This window comes from Coturnix japonica, chromosome 1, assembly GCF_001577835.2.
Source record: "Coturnix japonica isolate 7356 chromosome 1, Coturnix japonica 2.1, whole genome shotgun sequence".
In the NCBI taxonomy this organism is placed as follows: Eukaryota; Metazoa; Chordata; class Aves; order Galliformes; family Phasianidae; genus Coturnix; species Coturnix japonica.
Window position 1 is genome coordinate 111982004 of NC_029516.1, and position 19731 is coordinate 112001734.

At 38.1% G+C, this 19731-nt stretch overlaps 1 protein-coding gene across 5 annotated transcripts in view; it reads left to right on the forward strand.

Annotated features, from left to right (window-relative positions):
* Window positions 1-19731, forward strand: part of ARHGAP6 (Rho GTPase activating protein 6) — a 281800-nt gene that overhangs the window by 245457 nt on the left and 16612 nt on the right. For all 5 annotated transcript variants that reach the window (XM_015887037.2, XM_015887072.2, XM_015887055.2 and 2 more), the window contains 5 exons: window positions 5651-5907; window positions 10293-10488; window positions 13368-13423; window positions 15897-16047; window positions 17169-17317. In XM_015887037.2, coding sequence (XP_015742523.1) covers window positions 5651-5907; window positions 10293-10488; window positions 13368-13423; window positions 15897-16047; window positions 17169-17317 — 809 coding nt within the window. The remainder of the gene's footprint in view (window positions 1-5650; window positions 5908-10292; window positions 10489-13367; window positions 13424-15896; window positions 16048-17168; window positions 17318-19731) is intronic.

Consider the following 19731-nt stretch of genomic DNA (forward strand, 5'->3'; position numbering starts at 1 on the left):
GAGTTTGAGTTAGAGGTAACCTCTGTCCTTTTGTGTCACAGCAAGCTGCAAGTATTATCCTGATCTGTACCACGGTGTTGTCTGTTCTATTTTTTTTTTTTAAAGCATTTATATCGTTTATTTTATAAAGGGAATATCTTCCATTACTGGGCAACCGGTCCAAAACAAACACTTTGAGCTGTAGACGTGGGTGTGTGTGCACAAAAGGCCAGCACCACGCACTGTTCACCCTTGAGCATCCATGTGCCTTGTGCCTGTAAGGAGTGCCTGCTTCTCTTCCCTTTTCTTTTTCTCGATGACTGATCACACGGTACCATCCTCAGAGATGAGCTGTGAGAACAGGAAGAAAGACGTCAGTGTGGAAATGGGGAAGCTGATTTGCAGAATGTTTTTTATAGATGAGATGCAGCTGCCTTTATGCAAAGAGCACTCCACTCCCCTCGCTTGATCATCATATTCAGAAGCACAGTTACTGCTGAAGAATACACAAGTAATTCAAAATATGTGTTTCCTGAGGGAACCCACATATCAGGGCAAACAGAGGTGTAGGGGCCATTTAGTTAGGATTCACCTGGAGTATGTGTCACCTGAAATGTATTTTTGAATGCATAGCTGTCTGAATATTAATCTTGACAAAAACCCAGCATTGTGGTTTGTCACCCACTGTGCTATCCTGTCTGTAATTTGCATCCAAAAATGAATGAGATGAAGGTGGTGCAAAGTGGGCCACAGTCCTGATTACTGGGGATGCACAACAGAGGCCTTGCTGTAAAGAGCACAAGGAGTGAGCCCTACATGCTGTTTATTTTGCTTGCAGTCATCTTTGTGTCTTCAGGTGCGGGCAGTTCCTGAAAAAGAGCAAAGTGGATTTTATACCTAGTTTTTCCTGATACTTTTGCACTGCCATATTCTTAAGTGCCCTGGAGCATGAACTTGTGGAATTACTCTGTCTATGGAGGTACAGCATCTCAGGCTGGTGCTGGAGACTGTTTTCCCTTACCCCACTCCATGAGGAGGCCATGCTTAAGGATGTGGCACTCATTTCTTATAGAACGGTTCTGAGATTTAATTACTTATATGGTAGGACTTATTCAAATCTGTGGAAACTTTACTCTCCCAACATCCCATTTTATTTAGATAGACCAGTTGATCATCCTGATTCCTAAGTGAGAGTCTCAGCAAGCTGTTATGCTTTTGAAGGCCAACAAAGACTCTAAAGTAGAATTGAATGCACCTTAAAAATGATTGATATATTTATTTTGTCGTTTTTGACAGGTACATCTGTCAAAATCTAAGTAGGAGGGAAAAAAAATCTGGAATAAGTGTTTTCATTTGTTTTTTACATCTCTGAGTGACTCACCAGAACAGGATATAGCAAAACTTGCCGGATATAAATGAATGAAACAGGAGTGCAGCACTCCACCCAGATATTCATGCGGTGTTTTCAGCTGTTACTATTCATTATCTTTGCTTTTCTCTACCCTGCCTCCTTGTTGTTTATGGACATCATGATTCTGAATTGTGTTGTCTAAATGCGTCTCCAAACACTTGCTTTAGCTGCTGACAAACAGTACTGTGGCTGGAGGAGAATTAAAATGTCAGCGCTGCTCAGAATAAGAAATTCTCAGGATGCTCTGCATGCTGGTGGCCGGGTACTGTTCCCTTGTGAATTCACTGCTAATTTTGACGACAGGAGAAGTGGAGCCTTTCATGTGTCTGCTATTAGCAATGAAGGGGTCAGCGTAAGCATGCCTACTTGGAAAGTACCCACCAGCATTCCAGGAAGAGATGCCTCTCAGAAATGATTTCTCCTGAATTACATTATTAGTTAACCAGCTTAATTTTTCCTTGGTTCTAGTAAACTCTGTAGGTGAACTGAGAGACTTGCTTAGAAGTAATGACCATTAGTTATATGATTTGTTGAGCAACCTTTTCCTGATGTTTCTGTGTGGAATGTAAGTACTTGACACGTTCCTCTGCAAGATCTTTGCGGAACTCCTATGTATGCTGTAGTTTCTGAGAATTGTAACTATGGGGTATGTTGCTTCAGGAGTGGATAGAACTCCCCCCCCCCCCAGTTAAATATAACTCTTAAAGCATGTCTTAGCTGTCTCACTCTATTTCTGTCATTTAAATGTGATCAGTAGGAGCACCTCTGTTGAGCTAAGTCACAGGATTTCATCATCTCAAAAACAGCATTTAAGTTGCACTTAAGAAAAATGGACAAAAAAAACCCCAAACCCTCACAACAAAAGGGTAAGGCTTAAATTGCTGTGTTGTGTATTATTCGCTTTGTTAGATTCGTAAACCTTAGTAGGGTCTAAAGTATAGACCTCAGAGGATTCTAATAGGTCATTGAAGTTTGTGGGATAGAAACCACAATTTTCACTCATGGAATCTTCAGATTAGACTTTGAATCTATATTTGGGTTAGGTGGCATAAGGCCAGGTAGGCTAACTCTGTGGGGTAGCATCCAGATTGTCATCATTTGGTTAACAAAGAACAGGATTTCTGATTTTTGGTCACATAAGCTCTGAAAATATTTCTGTGAAATACTGTTGTTGTTTTTTTAAATAAAAAAATGCTGATTTACCATAACAGAAGGATTTCTTAGAAACATACTATTTTCAATCACAATTTGTAATTTTGTCAGCTGCAAGATGGACTTTCTTGTAGTAGAAATGATGCGCTTCTCCAAGGTTTCGTATTGTCTCTGGTGCCTTTAAGCACTCAAAGCAAGATGGATCAGAAATCAAGCACATATATGATTCTGTTTAGGCTAAACATGTGAGTCTACATTTCCAACCTGATTGCACACTCTGTCAGCTTGTTTCCAGTTTTTACACAGTGCTGTCTCCAAATCTTTAAGCAGCACACTCCTCCAATTGAGAAAGTGATCAAAGTTTCATTGGGTTTATAGACAGTAAGTAACTTAGTAGCTTTGTGACTGTTGTAGTCACGTATACAACAGGCCAAACTTTGAGCCTGTGCTATAAGGAACATTTTCTTCATACAAATATAACACCTTCAGCAGTAGGGATACCCATCTTAAAGCAGCAGTTTGTGCTTTTACCTGGGTTGTGAGACCAGAACCTCAAACTTGCATGTCTTCCATCTGAGAAGGGGCTGCATGACTCCATATGGCTAAAATTCTTTTTTTTTCCTAATGAATCTGAAACTTCAAAAGGGCAGGTGTTCGCCCTAGTAGACATGTCCTCCCCAGTCTAACAAAGGAATCATTGGAACTGTGTGCTAGTGAAGGTAGTGGGGAGAGCAGATTGTAAAACTCTCTCCTCTACCACCCCCCTGCACACAACATTGTGCTGGGAACTTGAGGCTGTAAGCCGGTCTGTGGTGGGTGCAACCAATTCTCTTGATTTCATTAAATGAACAAGAAATTACTGATTTTGCCAATTTTGTAATGTAATTACCACTGCCAGCCAGCATCAGTTCCATCTGTATTTAGTCTGAAAATCAGCCAGTTGGTTTTCATCCAGTTCTCCATCTCTGCCAGATATTGAGAAACTGGGGAAGTGGTTCATGTCCTCTGAGAAGGAGGCGTACAGAAAGCAGCGTGAAGCAGAGGCTTTATGTCCTTTCATTGCTCTGCAGTGAAATTATCGATGAAAGAATTAAGCAATTGAAACAAGAGCAATTGAAAAACTGGCATCCCACACTTGAGGGTTTGTGAAGGGGAGCAATACTTATCTCAAATTACTGGTTTTTACATAACAAAGTTGGGGAACAGGACCATTTTCTTGAAATTCACTTAATGAAAAAGTACTGAAAACTCATTCCCTGATGATCCCCTCTCATTTCACCCTCATGTTGTACAATCAAAGGCATTATCATGCTATTGGGTATCACTGGGCTGCATACAGCTGTCCCATCCCACTTTGAAGCACAATTGACAGAAGCATTTATATATTTATTGTTCAGGTTTTCATTCAGCTTAGTGACTTTTGTCAGGAAATGTTGTGGAAGAGCAGAGAAATAGGAGTGCTGGAGGTGTAACAAAGTTAGACAGTCCGAAGGGGAGTTGTGTTGCAGATGTGTGTTGTGAATGAATTTTCAAAGTAAGCTTGTGGTCTTAAATGTTCGTTGGGAAGATAATCCATAATACTAAAAAGTTTCAGTACGATTAATCTCGTCTTTTTATAATCATATTTGCCAGAGTGTAGGAGGAACAAGCTTAACTCCGGGCTCCAGGAACTGGAAATCTCTGCATTGCTTGATACCCATGTGATGATGTACTTTCCTGTCCTAAATAAAATGCAGGTGGTTTTAGATATCATTCTACTTGCTGGTCACTTCCAGACCTGTTTGATGTGTGAGGATCTGTTTCCTGATTTAATTTTTTCTGGCCACCAAACTTAGTTCATGTCCTAACATTTTGTATTTTCTAAAGAGCAATAGGCATTCTCAGCAAATGAGAACAGGCCCATATCTCTTTACTACAATAGGATCAAAGCACTCTCACTCAGGATTCATATATTATACTCTTCTTTCCAATCCCTTTAATCTTAATAATAATGTAAGCATTAACAAAAATTGAAAGTGTCAAGTATAAAGTCAGACTCAATCTCAGGAGGAACTTCGGCCTTTAATTGATCAGATGACTGTGAGAGGTTGGATGTGTAAAGACCTTATGTTTGCTCTCTCTTTTTTTCCTTTTTTTTTTTAAATTACTTTTAATTTCTAGTACTTTCTGTATCCCTGATGCTGGCAGGTCTGAAGCTGGAATCTAGTAGAAGCTTACCAGGATCAATGGGCTCGTCAACTATTTTATTCATTCAATTTGAACACAAAATAGCTCTAATTTGCAGTCTGACCCACTACTTTTGATTCTACTAATCTTTGATGGATACATATTTGAAACTTGATGAAAATTTCAGTGTTAGTTACTGGTTGATTCACTGTAAAACATTTTTCTGATCCATAAAACATTCTGGGCATTTTGATGTTAAGACCTGAATATATGCAAGGTTTGTACATTACAGTTATACTGGTGTACATACCCTACACTTCTATTGATGTGGAATGGGTTTATAGTGCTGTTAAAACTATACCCTTCAAGGCTTAGTTTGAATAGTGGATGTACTTACAAATGTCCTGTGCAGGTAGGTGCACACCCTCCTGACCTGTGATGGGCCTCATATGCATGCCTATGCCCTTCACTCTGGTGCACTGAAGCATTTGTGAGAGACAAACCTGATGAAAGGATCTGAAATGGGAGAGCTGTGGCATAGGAGCCAGGCTCCCCAGTCTTGGGATAGGTTTCCAGAGCCTCTGATGACCATCTGCACTATTTCTATGTAGCCAAGGTGCCTGGCTTCCAGTTGCTTTCAGTGGAAGTTAAGATCTCAATTAGATCTTTTCCCAGTTGATTTTCTGAAGTTCTGTGTGGTATATCATGCAAGATCCATCTGGAAACAGGAGTCAGATACCAGGAACTACAGTTACCTGGCACTCATCCACTATTATTTTATTGTTTGAATGTTGTTATTATTGTGCAGCCCAGCACCTCGTCAGAATTATTATATACTTAAAGACACTTCAGATTGTTTTGCTTTCTAACAGCTTCATACTGGAATCCTTGTGTACTAAATAAATATCAGATGTTCAGTAAATATTAACTTCTTTGTTGCAGAGTTTATTCCCCAGGCTTTTGGAATGCCCTTGTCGCAAGTGATTGCTAATGACCGGGCCTACAAGCTCAAGCAAGACTCTCAAAGAGAAGAGCAAAGAGATGTTTCAGATTTTGTGGCCTTTCTCTTACCATTTGGAGCAAAAAGGCAGAACAAAGAACTTTCCAGCAGTAACTCATCTCTTAGCTCCACCTCAGAAACACCAAATGAATCCACTTCTCCTAACACACCAGAGCCGGCACCTCGAGCAAGGAGGCGTGTAAGTAACCCCATAACTACAACCATACATGCTCTGTGGAGAGTATGGCAGAAAAAACAACACTGTGTTTGTGAATTGTGGAGTATTTCTTCTGTTGTGTTTAAACAGTGGCATTTTATTGATTGGAAGCCAGCCTGGTGAAGACCAGAAACCCCTCATGGTAGAGGAAATCTTATTTCAGTGCTGATGGGAAAAAATCATGTGGACCGTACAAATCTTTTATGGATCCCCAAGTGTCAGAGAGATCATTTAGAAAACCTCAGCTTGCTCATTCTCACTACCTGCTTATACTTAATAGTTTTGGATTTGTCAAAACCCATGAATTTCTAACTAATTCTTTCAGCTAGGAAAGACTAAAGCCATATGATTTAAATTTGTATGCATGCTTTTGTTATTTTATCTTCACAAACATGGAAATAAATTAACTATTAATCTCTGTCCTAATCTTAATTGAAATCCTCATGGCCTAATTCAAACCATGTCCTCAGTGGCAAATAAGAAGTTAGCAGAATAGATTTGTACCAAGCTCTTAAAAAGAAAATTCTGCATACAGACTAAGAAAATGCCTTTGGCAGAAGAACTCACTGCAGTGTTTTGGGTTGAATGTTAATCCTGCATTGTATGATAGGTAACTGGTAGATCATTTCCTTGCAGGTTTCTGTTCCTCCTAAGTAATTTCTGTGCTCTGAAAAAATAGAGATTACCAGTTCTCCAGTGCTGCAACTAATAATGGTATTATCTGTCTCTTTTCTTCTTTTTTAGTGGAGTTGCCCATGGGATAGAGTATCTAAAAGTATTGGGTTTTTTTTTTTCATTTTATATTGCATTGGAGATTTAAATGCCCAATAAAATACTTCCAGTAAAACTCCACTTTAAGTAGTCTGAGAATAAATTTGGGGTTCAAGGACAGACTCTGGAAAATAAAATCTTTCTGGTATCCTGTCTTCTCCCAAGGATGAAGCCTGCTTCAGAGAAATGCAATATGATATTCTGTAAGCTGCAGTGTTAAGAGTGGCAGGTCTTTAGTAACCTGCATATTAAGGGAAGGTTCAAGAGCCCCATGACCTGCTTTCTTTCTCTCTAGCTGTCAGGTGAAGCTTACACTTGAGGTGTCAACAGTCTGTCTGCAAAGAGGTGAGGGCATGATCTTTGAAGATGTGTTATTACAGACACAGAATACACATGCATTGACTTCTCTAGACCACATTAACAGGCAGTAGTTCTTGTACAGAAGTGCAAAATGCACTTGAATATGTGCGTGAAGGGAAACCTGTCAACTTCCTTCATAATTTGGCTTAGAAGTTGACAAAAAAATAGAAATACACTCTATACACCCCTTGACTTCAGAACCTGTTTTCATATGAAAGATAATTCACATGTCCAGAAGTGGGTAATCTGCTGTTCCTTTTGCAAAGTGAGGTCTGAACCATAACTTGTATTTGACCAGCCAGCAAGCAGAAGGAATCTAGATATTATTTTACCTCAAACTGTCTGTCAGGACCAAGTTCCTATATGCCTATGTGATTTTGACCTGCTATATTCTTTTAATAGCAGGATTGCTGTTTTCGGTCTGTTGAACTTGATTTGTTAGTCTGTAGTCATGAGGATGCAATAGAACATATGGAGAAGTAGGAGTAGACTAAGATGAGCAGTATGATGTGGAGGGAGCTGCCACTCTCTGTAATGTAACTTAGTTACACTGTTTTTGACTTCAACAAAGCAAATGTTTTTATTATAAAAAAATAATAATAAAGTTGATTCATGCAGTCGATGCAGCCAGTTTCTCACATATATGCTGCAGACACTTGAAGTGCAGTCTTGCCCACAAAGCCCACAGTTGTTTTAAATTGTAGAGATTGTTTGTAAATATGCCATTCACTTCCATTTAACTGTCATTCACTTTTTCATATTCCCATGTGTCTTTAAGCACTCAGTTGAGGTTGTCATTAAAAGAAATAAAATGACACTTTTGGCAGTCCTCTTGATGTCGGTGCTGTGGTTCTCTCATTGAAGAACAAGACTGATATCACAGTAGCTGCTTTTTCTCTGTAAGATTTCTACTGTCAAGTTGGAAGTCAAGGCCCTGATGATCCTTCAGGGCCTGATGGTCCTTCACTTTCTATATGCTTATTCTACAGAATATTATGACTGTCTGTTAATATATTATTTAGATATATTATGCAACCAAAATTTGTCTATCAGGAGCTCAGTCCTACTTCTTGTTTAAAGTGAAACTGAATCTGCTTTGATTTGTACTCATTCCCTTCCATATATGGTCATATTGCTCATCTTTCCATAAAAAATGTTGGTTTCTAAAGCCCTTAAAAATAAAACTAGGAAATAGTTTTGTCTGACCTTTATTCCACACCTGTCCCCATAGTCTTCACCTTCATTTTGCTCTTTCCATCTACTTTTTAGTCTCCACTTTTCTTTTTGTTTCTTTAAGCTTAGCTTAGGACTTGCCCAGTTTATTCAGATTCTGAACTTGACGTGGTGAAAGGATGCTGGCCTTGAGTTGGTCTGACCAAGTAGTGCTGTACTTCAGCCACTGAACTCACAGTCTTTCTTCTTAAAGCCTGCTCAGTGTCCCAGTTAATCCACAACTTTGATAAAGTGCCCAAGGATAATGGAGAACTGACTGTATTTACATCTATTTTAGGGATCTGAATCCGACTTAAGTGATTCTGTGATAATAATGGTCATGGGGTGAGGATGTTTTGCAGATAGGGAGGGACCAGTAAGAGCTAGGGTATAAAGACAGTAACCTGTTGTACGTGATCTGCCTGGGAAAGGCAGTGATGAGCATAACATTAGGATTTACAGGTTCAGGCAACTAATTTTGATACCTGAAACCCCAGATCTTTAAAAAGAAAAGAGGAAAATAATTCAGCTTGGAATTTTGCAAACATGGATCGCAGACAGAGAATCTGGTTTGGTTTTGGTTTTGTTTGTTTCTTTCTTTTTGGCAGGAAATGGTAAATAGCATCAAGCAGGTATATTTCTGAGAAACCTCTGAAACCAAGACTGAAGTTACACTCCAAAGAGTCTAGTAGTTATTTAGAAGTGTGGGTGAAAAAGAATTATCTAAAAACTTCCCTGTGTTTTTCTGCTAAGTCTTCAAAGTGTTACGAGACACAACACTATCCCTGATATGTTTCATGCTTTCCTTTAGGTAACATAAACTAAAAAGTTTTAATTTCATTTAAAATCTCAGTGGAATTTTTTTTGCCATGCCTCCAAGGTAGAAATGCTTATAATGAACTATAACTATAATACTATGAACTATATGTTATGTATATATATAAATAACTACTATGAACTATAATGCTTATAGTTATGGTAGAAATGCTTATAATGAACTATAACTATAATGCTATGAACTATATGTTATGTATATATATAAATAACTACTATGAACTATAATGCTTATAGTTATGGTAAACTGTATTCTTCACATTAGAAGGTAAGGAAATGATGTACAATAGATAGTTTTATGGAGAGTCTTTTTTTTTTTTTTTCTTTTTAATTATTACTATTATTTATAAGTCCAGATGTTCCCTAAAATATTTTTTGCATTGCTAAGTTTAGTAATGGTTCACCGGCTATTAGGTAAAGGATGGTTTTGAAGTAGCAGTCATGTTGTGGCTAGAGAAAACCTAATCTTCATTTTCAAGTGTGAACACTGAAAAATACCATAAAACTCCTGTTGCTTGTGCTACTTTGTCCTTTGCTGACTGCTTGAACCTTTGTGCCTTCCAGAAATCCAAACATAACCTTCAAAACTTTTATTGGAATTTTAATGATTTTAAGATACATAAAGTGAAAGTGCCTGAAATGAAATAAAAATCACTTCTGTATTTTTGTATTCTCTTATGCATCTTTGTTTTGTTTGCATGGGTTTGTTTCAATCTTTGCAGTCATACATAGTTGTGTAATTAGTCAACTCTGTGCGATATTGGGTTGTAAATCTGTTTGTATAATTTTCACAGGTACAGTTGCTTAATGTCTGGAAGAAGTAGAGAACCAGGTGTAAAAATGTGCATATATCCTCATGCAAATATTGTGCTGCTGAGTTGCACGCACAGATTCTGACTCATCCTTGTCCTGAAGAGTATCCGGGCTTTTGTAGCACTGAAAACACACCAAATGAATGTAAAGCATTGTGTTTCTTGCATTAGAGTAATGATATAATGGCTACTGTTTAGATTTTTGCCTCCATTACTCTAGTATTGTATCTTGACCAATTTATAAAAGTGGTAGAGCAAATTTTATTTTGTATAAGTTGTTTTTTAAATGTGGGGAGGCAGAAATCATTGTTAGTTGAGATATGGCGAACCTTAAGTTACTACAGTCATACTGAATGTCTATGCATGTACATTTTACAGGGTGCTATGTCTGTAGACTCTATTACTGATCTTGATGACAATCAGTCACGGTTGTTAGAAGCTCTCCAGCTCTCTTTGCCAGCAGAAGCCCAGAGCAAGAAAGAAAAGGCAAGAGATAAGAAACTAAGCCTGAACCCTATTTACAGGCAGGTTCCACGGCTTGTAGACAGTTGCTGCCAGCACTTGGAAAAACATGGTAAGAATACTTCATTTTGCCAGGAGTGGCAGATATATTTTTACTGAAGTATAAATAAATAAGTATTTTGAGAATCAAGTGTATGCTTAAAATTGCAATGACATCTTTCCAAACTAGACAATTAGACTCCAATTTTCCCTCCTGCTTCCCTCTTCCTGTTTCACAAATAATTTCTTAGGAGATGATCTTCTCCCAGACTGAACATCTATGCTACAAGCTTGCCAACTAGCCCATTCAGCATGGAGGAAGAACACTTTCTTGGAGGTCTTTCATCCAGTGCTGGAGTGCTCAGCTTTGCAAGAATGACTTTCTACACTCTACAGGTTTACTCCCACTGTGAGAGTGAAAGCCACGTAGTAATTCTTAGTAACCAGTGGATCTTTAGATGCAAATGCTAAGTGAACAATTTATGCTACTGTGCAAGACATAGCCAGAAACAACATTGGAAAACAGAGGTTCAGAGGAACAAAAAATATCCCATGCTAAATTATATTAAGCTTTAAGAAGCTTCTTCATGTTCACTACAAGACTTTCAAACTGTCTACTGTTTGTCCCTGGCTCCTGTTGTCCAGTCTCCTCAGGCTCAGACCTGTTCTCTCTGAAAGGAATTATAGAATTGTGCCAATATTCTTCTTAAAGCTTCATGATCATTCAGACACAAACATCCCACTAGCTTTCTGTAATGCAGAAACAATAGCTAATTATGATATCTGTTCAACATTTCTCCCAATGTATCTTTGTTTTGTAAAGAAATTTTTATAAGAATTGAAATAACTTGGCCAAAGAGAGACCTATCACATGGCCAGATGATAAAACAAACCATTAAATAATGGTGAATGTGGCATCAAATGCTGCATCTGATGCTTAATTTGTCCAGAAAGAAATCATTTACAGTCTCTGAATTAAAAGCTTTTGCAGATGGGGGATGGCAATTTAAACAACAATGCTAAGCTTTTATAATACCCATGTGGCTTACAAGTATATAAAAGAAAACAATGAAAGCAAGTCATTCATTGTTAGCCTTTTACAGAGACTAGATATCATGGCTGACAAATGTGGGGATGATTATTTTTAAGACGAATAATTTCCATCCTTTAAGTAAGGGTAACTGAGCTTGGAGAACATGAAAGTGTCTGAGACGGCAAAAAGAGACTTCAATCAGAGTACCCTTGTGATCAAGTGCTTAATCCACTTAATACACTGCAACAGCAGATTGTTTTCTATGCAACGCTTTTTACTAAAATATTTTATTGAAATTTCCTCTTAAACAAAACATCGAGTATTTCTTCATGCATTTTCTAAGAGCGCAATAGAGTGTCATACATGATCATCTGAGGTAGTTTGGGGCAGATATTGATGTTCTTCAATTTTCAACTTAATCTACAATCCACAGGAGCACTATACCACACCTATCAGGACTAGTTGACTTTGAGAAAAACAAAGATTTCAGAAGACAGACTCAATTGTTTTTTTCAGTGATCTGGGGTAAAAACAGAGGGCTTGATGTTCAGCAGTCCTCTAGTAACATCATTCCAAACTGCATGATGAATCATATTTTATATTCTGCATATATGTGAAAACATACCTTTATTATGTGAATATTTATTATTTTTATTTTTATATATAAATATTAAATATTAAATATTATTTATATTTATTATTTATTATACCTATATTATGTGAAACATACCTGGTCTTTTATTCCAATTTTTCATCAGCAAGCTGCAAATGTATATGATTGTTAGAAAAGAACATTATGTTTTTTAGAAATAACAGCCTTTGGCCTTATTCTTCCCTGTTGCCCGTGGGATCAGGTCCCAAAGTTGTAAAGTTCTGAAGCTTCTTGCGGACCCTTTGGGTCTTGTATATCAGTAAAGAAGATTAATGTTTCAGAGTAGCCTTTTTTAGACCATAAGTTTTTAAGTTTATAGACAATTATTACATCCTTTGTGAAACTCATGTACAAAATGATGTATATTTCCAAATATTCAAGTCTCTAGGATTTTCAGTCACATTCTCATTACTAAAGACTGTGGCACCTCCAAGTTGACACCTACTCTCAAATTTTTCAGTTTCTGTAATGGACAATATATATCCATTCATGAACTGCGTTATATTGTTGGCTTGATATCCTCCCTGTACCTGTGTAAAAGGCTAGAAGAAAACAGGAACTGATTTCTTGTGGAATAGCAGGCAACATTCATTCCAAAATAAAGTTTGAACGATACAACAGGCAAACATTCTGCATTGCCTGGAGCACAATATTTGTTTGTTGCTTTCTTTTTGTAAAATAGTGCCTACCCTATAAGCTGTGTGAAGCTCCCAAATATTTTTTCCATTCATCATCTCCCTGGTGCACTACTTACATCTCTTTGAAAGACACACTCTCACCTTCACACTGGTAGGAACTACATGGCCAGTGGATCAAACCAAACACACCAGCTGCTTCCTGTATCAAAAGACACAAATCAGTGTCCCAAGTATTATCACACTGACCATCTCCTTCACTGTCAGTCCTGAAAGAGCCACCTCCAAAGGTTGAGCAGTGCCTCACTGTGTGCAGACTTCTGTCTCTCACAGATTGGTAGTGGCACTAAGATGGCATCATGTAACAGAGGTGCCATTTTGCAGGTTAGGTGATATGAGTGAGATCCTTGAGAACTACTGACTGACTGCTTATTCCAAGACAGCTGGGTTTTGTCTCAGAGCAGTAAGTACAACCCTATAGAGAAATACATTGCTTTTGTTGATTTTTTCTTTGTGTGTGTGTGTGTTTTAATTATTTAAAGCACAATGATAGCCCAGATTGCCTTGATTCAGTGTGATGATAAACAGAAAATCATACAATAAAACTGTTGTCTGATGTGCTATACTTGCAGGTCTTCAGACAGTGGGAATATTCAGAGTTGGAAGTTCAAAAAAGAGAGTAAGACAGGTGAGTGGATATGGATTTGCACTTTACTCATCAGGTATGACACAAATAACCATATTGCCTTCTGTCAGGTAATTTCTTCCTTATCCTTTACCTGGAGAAATTTAGTGTGTTTTTGTTAGCTCATAACATGCCATTTTCAGCCATCTTTTACATTTGATGAAATCTTTCTAAGGGTCTCACTAGATTAATAGTCCTTGTATATTTTGCTTTGATGAAGTAGCAAAGGTTTGGAGATCCATATAGCCTACCGTGATGAAATTTTCCAAAGATTAAAGTGTGAGGAAAAAGAAATCTTGGCTGCTTGTTCATCTCAGAAAGAGCAGAAGCTCCCAAAGTAAGCCTAAACTATAAATCTTTTCTGGAAAAATTACACTATGAGGAAATATCAAAGTCTTTGACCCTCTGAGAAGCTGGAGTGAGGCAGACACTCAAATTGCTGCTCGCAAACATCACCTTGTTCAACTTCAAGGTCAGAGCTGACCCATCCAATTCTTAATCTCAGCCAAATTTTGAAAAAACAGAGGCTGTATGTAGGTGGGTTCCAGAGATGATGTCAGAAGTGATGTTTTTCTCAGCTATTGCATTGTTATGTGAAAAAGGTGGGAATACTTGTAGAGCTTAATGGTCGTGTGATGCTCAGGGAGACAACAAAAAGTTACCATAGAATATTCCTGCTAGAAATTTTAAGATCAAAATATCAAAATAGAGCAGAGTAAAAGAAAGCTTGGTGGTGCTGATCCCAGGAATAATAGTACTGTTTTGCAAAGATACACAACATAATGGTTAGCTCTTTGGAAATTTATCATGAATAGCTAATCTGACGTGGTTCTGAATTGTAGGACAGTATAACCTACTGATTTGTAGTTTACTTTCTACCAATTAATACTGCTGTGTGGCTAATGTACCATAAAGCTGAAAACACTCATGCAGAGACAGTTATTAGATCAACACTGAATAGGTATAAGTAAAAGTAAGCTGCCTGTCATTTGCATTGCAAGCATCAATGTCAAAACATTTATTATTATTCAAAGATGAGTACACTTCTATCATACCTCTGGGAAAAAGCAGAGGGCTTGTATTACTTGCTTGTATCCTAAGCCTTCAAACATCACTTTTACCATTTTTTTTCTTTTACTCTGTTTTAAAAGCTGAAGAAACTGAGAGATTTGAGTATTTATGTATTATATTACATTGACTAATTCAGTGAATTAGGTGAACTAATTTATTTTATTGAACAACATGGAAGCATCACATTGGCCCTGCAGTTAGAATAATAAATGCTGTCAACATGAACACATGGGAAAGTCTGGATTCAATTAAAATTCCATTCATTTTCTGAACCATGGAAAGCCAAGCCCAGTACTCAGATTTTGGTGTGCTTCCACAGCTGCTCTTTAGTTTTTGTACAGAAAGTAGGCACAGTTTCGTCTCTCTTCATCCTCCAGTTAGAAGTCCTATTTCAACTGTTGCAGTAAATACATAAATAAATAAGTGCATGTGACAGCAGGTTTTGTTTGTGGTAAGCAGGAAGGGAAAATCAAGAATAAATACATGCATTACAAACTACGTTAGAGCTTTCTCACATTCACTGGGATGCAGGACTATGTCTCCAGAGCTGGTGTTTACTGGAAGTGCTGGGTTGGGTACAGGCTATTTTAACCTTGAAAAGAAGAGTAAAGGTGGTGCTCTCAACCTGAATAAAGTTTTCTGCTATTAGTGTTGGGAAGTCTCTCCAAAAAGTCAGGCTGCTATCTTGTCAAAAGATATATTGGCTGTGGGTGAGTGATTTCCTCTGCCTCTGAGACATTTGATACCTTTGACTTACACAGAAATTGTCTGAGAACTGTAGTGGAAAAAATAGCAATACCTCAGAATGGTGTTAGTTTGGTCTTTGTTAATTTCCTAATGGAGATCATATAATGAGTATAACGAAGCTAAGAGAGTGGAACAAGATGTGTGGGGACCAGTGCCAAAATGTCTTAATGAGTATGTCTGTTTACTGCTTAGGCTTAAATATGTACAATCTTAATTCACAAAAGAAGTGTTAGTTTGTAACCTTTAGTGTTGTTCTATTATTACTATTGGTGTTTTTGTACAAAAACATACTTGCTATGAATTGCAGATTCATTCTTTCCAAAAATCTGAGGATAACACAGTAAGGTGATGTAAGAAAGTCTTTCTTCCAGTTTTCATTATTCACTATGGTTTCTGCCTTTATTACTAGTCTTACATTTCTGCATTTACTTAGCATTGTTTTCTCATAGAACAGTGCTGTACATTAGTTGGAAAGATTTTATTACAATCTGGTAAAAACTTCAAGTTATTTATCATGGGATAAGCAGCAATTGGATGTGAACTACAATCTGGAAAGTGAAAAAGTGTTAAGTTACTTCTTGAAAGACCTTTATCTGTTGGAATGTACTAATTGGGACAATGATAAGTGACTGAGATCTTATGTCATGGTCTTTTCCAGTTACGTGAAGAGTTTGACCGGGGCATTGATGTTGTGCTAGACGAAGAGCACAGCATTCATGATGTTGCTGCTTTGTTAAAGGAATTTCTCCGTGACATGCCTGACCCACTTCTTACCAGAGAACTTTATACACCTTTCATCAATACTCTCTGTGAGCTCTGCGGCATCTTGATTTACTGATTTTCAAAAGCTTGTTTGAATTCTGTAATTTCTACAAACCGTATTCTCTTTTCTGTGCATTCAGTACTCAAGCCTTGATTTGCTCCAAATATTCATGTAGCATAATTTGCAGAAGTCTTCTCTTGGTTTTCACACAGTATAAGATTAGCCCTGAGAACCAAAATAGAGATTTTGCTTTTACATTGGTATACAGGATGAATTCCTGTTATTGGTAAATCCTGATTCTTTTATTGGTTCAGCAGAAGCAGATGACAGACTCCCATCTGCATCCTGGTATCTCAGCACTGCCAGTGTTTTTAGTTTTTATAGCCATTCATTGACCAAATTTCAATCTGACTTCAGAAATCTAGCATCAAAAGTTCAAGCTTCTTGGTAGTTAATGCTCCTCTAAGTCATTGTGTTAAAATAGTCCCAACATACTGACTTATGGTAAGACTTAGGTGTAATCTGGGAAAAAGTAAAGGTGGACCCTTCAAGCTAGTACATGTTCTTCAATTTCTTGCAGAAGCCTTCATGTCTGGGATCCTGCTTTTGTCCCACCTTTGTCACTAGCTACCATTTTAGATGGCTAAAGTCACGTGCTGATTGAAGTGACCCCATAAGCAGTAGAATGCCCTTGACACTTCTGGTTGCTTTTTTAGTTTTGTGTTCCCTCTGTATGATGTGATGTTGTAAGTAAACTTATTTAAAAATAAGTTAAATAAAAGAGCATAAACTTTACTGAAATGCTTGCAAAGTGTGCTCTGCAAGCCTGTAGCTGTATCTAAAAGGAAAATAATAAGTAGAAAATTAAACAGAATTTTTGTGTCTGGCAACAACAAAGTATACAACACAGATTTTGCTCTCTTATGGGCTGAGAGAAGAGCCTATGAACCTGTGAGCAAAAGTTGACCAATCGAAGCAAAACTGTAATAACAGTATTTGTTATGCTATGATATTCCCTTCAGGTTTTTTCTTTTTCTTCCAATGTTTGCAGTGAAAATTACTGTTAAGTAAAGCTGATCTCAAGCATTCCTTTGGGCTGGGAATGGTATATTCTGATTTTAAGTTAGTTGGAATGCTTTTCTTAGAATGTATTTTTTCCCCTCTTAGTATTAGAGCCAGATGAACAGCTAAGCACCTTACAGCTTCTCATTTATCTCCTACCTCCCTGTAACTGCGATACCCTACACCGACTGCTGCAGTTCCTCTCCACCGTGGCTGGCCACGCAGAAGACACCACAGACAAAGACGGCCAAGAAGTAAGTCCCAACCACTCTTGTCCTTTGACTTTGTTTAATTAATGGACTGGAAAGAGATTTTTAGGGCTATGAAATAACCCTAGTGGTGGCATGTCCCTGAAAGATAAGGGAGATTTATTATTTTTGCACATTCATTTACCATTTATTTTTGTACTATGTTCTTAGGGCTGTTTGAGGGCTACTGCCTATAGGAAAGTGTCCAGCATTCAGGAGCATGCTTTTTTATTCTCTTCATTCTCTGATGTTGCTTTCATACATAATCTTTGGACATAGTTCATTTCTTGTTTCCCTTTGATTCCTTGTGTGCATTAGATAGCAAAGAATTAAAAATGAGAGAGGAACTCTGGCTGTGCCCTTCTGTCTGGTAAACTTCATCACTGTTTGAATTTAGGATCCTTCTTTGCCTGTACTCCTTCTGGCCTACTTATGGTTGCATTCGAAGGAGAGAGTGCAGTCATCTCCGGAGATAATATCTATAGCTAAGAATCATGAACTGAAATCACTAAGTTTGGAAAAGCCCTCTAGGGTCATTTAGTCCAACCACCAACCCATCACACCATGCCCACTGACCACGTCCCTCAGTGCCACATCTACACTTCTCTTGAACACCTCCAGGGGCAGTGACTCCACCACCTCGCTGAGCAGCCCACGCCACTGCATCACTGCTCTTTTGGGGAATAATTTTTTCCTAATATCCACTGTAGTACTTATGAGCATTGGCACATATGTATCTGAGCAGTCACACAAGGGGAGATGTGAAAATCCAGCCTTCCCATTTTCTACTAGGAAAACATTTGAACGTTTCCAGCTGCTGCTGTGGAAAAGGTGGCAACTGTGTTATCTTTGCATGAGAGATGGATACAGCCTGTCACTGATTGACAGAATTGTACCTGTCTCTCTGTGGAAGGGATTTCTCGTTCCTCTGAACTGCAGCATAGATTACTTCTGGTGCTACTTCTGACACTCTGCTGAAATTCCTCACTTCTTTGGATGCTTTTTGAAATTGGTTGGTATTTAAGAATAGGCACTATGAAACTGTCTTTCTGCCTGAAGTCTGCCTGAAGTTTGGCGGTTGAATTTCTGCTTAAGTCTGATGGTCAGACTAGATGATCTTATCCGTCTTTTCCAACCTTTATGATTCTATAACTCCATGATATATCCTAACTTCAGAGGCACTGCATGAGCCTTTTTCAGAGCCTTTCAAATGTTGTTATTTGTATCCTCAGCAATACGCTGATAGACAACTACACCGCATTAACAGAAGGCACTTAAAAAGAGCAGCCTGTAACAATTTTACTGTGCTTAAAAACATTGTGTATATAAGCCAGCTGAGGCCCCACGGTCCAGCAGAAGGTTGCCTGTTCTATTAAGATCCTCTTGGGATCTTCATACAAGGCTAGAGGCTGATGCTGCTTAAGAGACTGTGTTTAGTAAAATGGTTGTAATAAAGGCATTTTCGTTTTTCTTAAGAGTACAGCTTTAGCTCTGCTAAAGGTATTTTGTCAAGGCAAATTTAGGTAAGCCGTCTTGGCAGTATTGTAAGCATCAGGAATATTATGTGCAGTTGGTTATCTTTTACAGATAATACAGCATTCTGCTCACACTTACTTCAGCTATTCATTAATAGTTAAGTGAATAAAGGCATAAAGGGCAAAAGAAAGTGTTTTATAGGCTGCTATCATTGGAATGAAAACAGGCAAGCTTTGGCACACAGTCCCTTCTTCATGACTTCTTTCAAAAGCCCTTCTCTCACAAATATGGAGATAGATGACTAACTTTATAAAGGTGACTCATCCAGCTAATTTCATTGGGAATGTTTACACCATTTTTTAAGGGATGCCCTGAAGCTGCCCTGAAGAATAAGACACGCTGTACAGACAGCCTGCACATGCAGATGGGGGCACAGCCAGGGGCTGCCCTTGGCTCTCTCAAAGCACTACATTCCTGCGTATCCTTGGTGGCTCAGTGCTCTGACACCAGTTAAAAACTAGGTCACCCAAAAACAGCTGCGTGCACTGTGGTGTTCATGGGGAGTGTTTAAGCATTGTTATGCTGGGGTGAGCCTCTATAAACAGTCAACACCTTCACTGTTGCTTCCCATGCATCTGCTTGCTGCAGGTGTCTTTCTGAGATTAAACAGTGGTCCCAACAATGAAAGGAAAATCTATTTTTTTACTGCCAGCTCTTTTCTACCTGTTGAGCTCTGTATAAATAAAATTAAAACCAAAAACTAAGACAAGAAAACCTGACAAGTGTAGTCAGCGTACAGTTGTAAATTCAACTGGAACATTCAGTGTGTGCCATCTACCAAAAACAAACAAACAAACAAACAAACTTTTGGTGCCCATTCTGTGCTCATTCTGTTCCTTTTTTTATTCATTAGTTTAAATGTAACTGAAGCAAATGAAAAAATA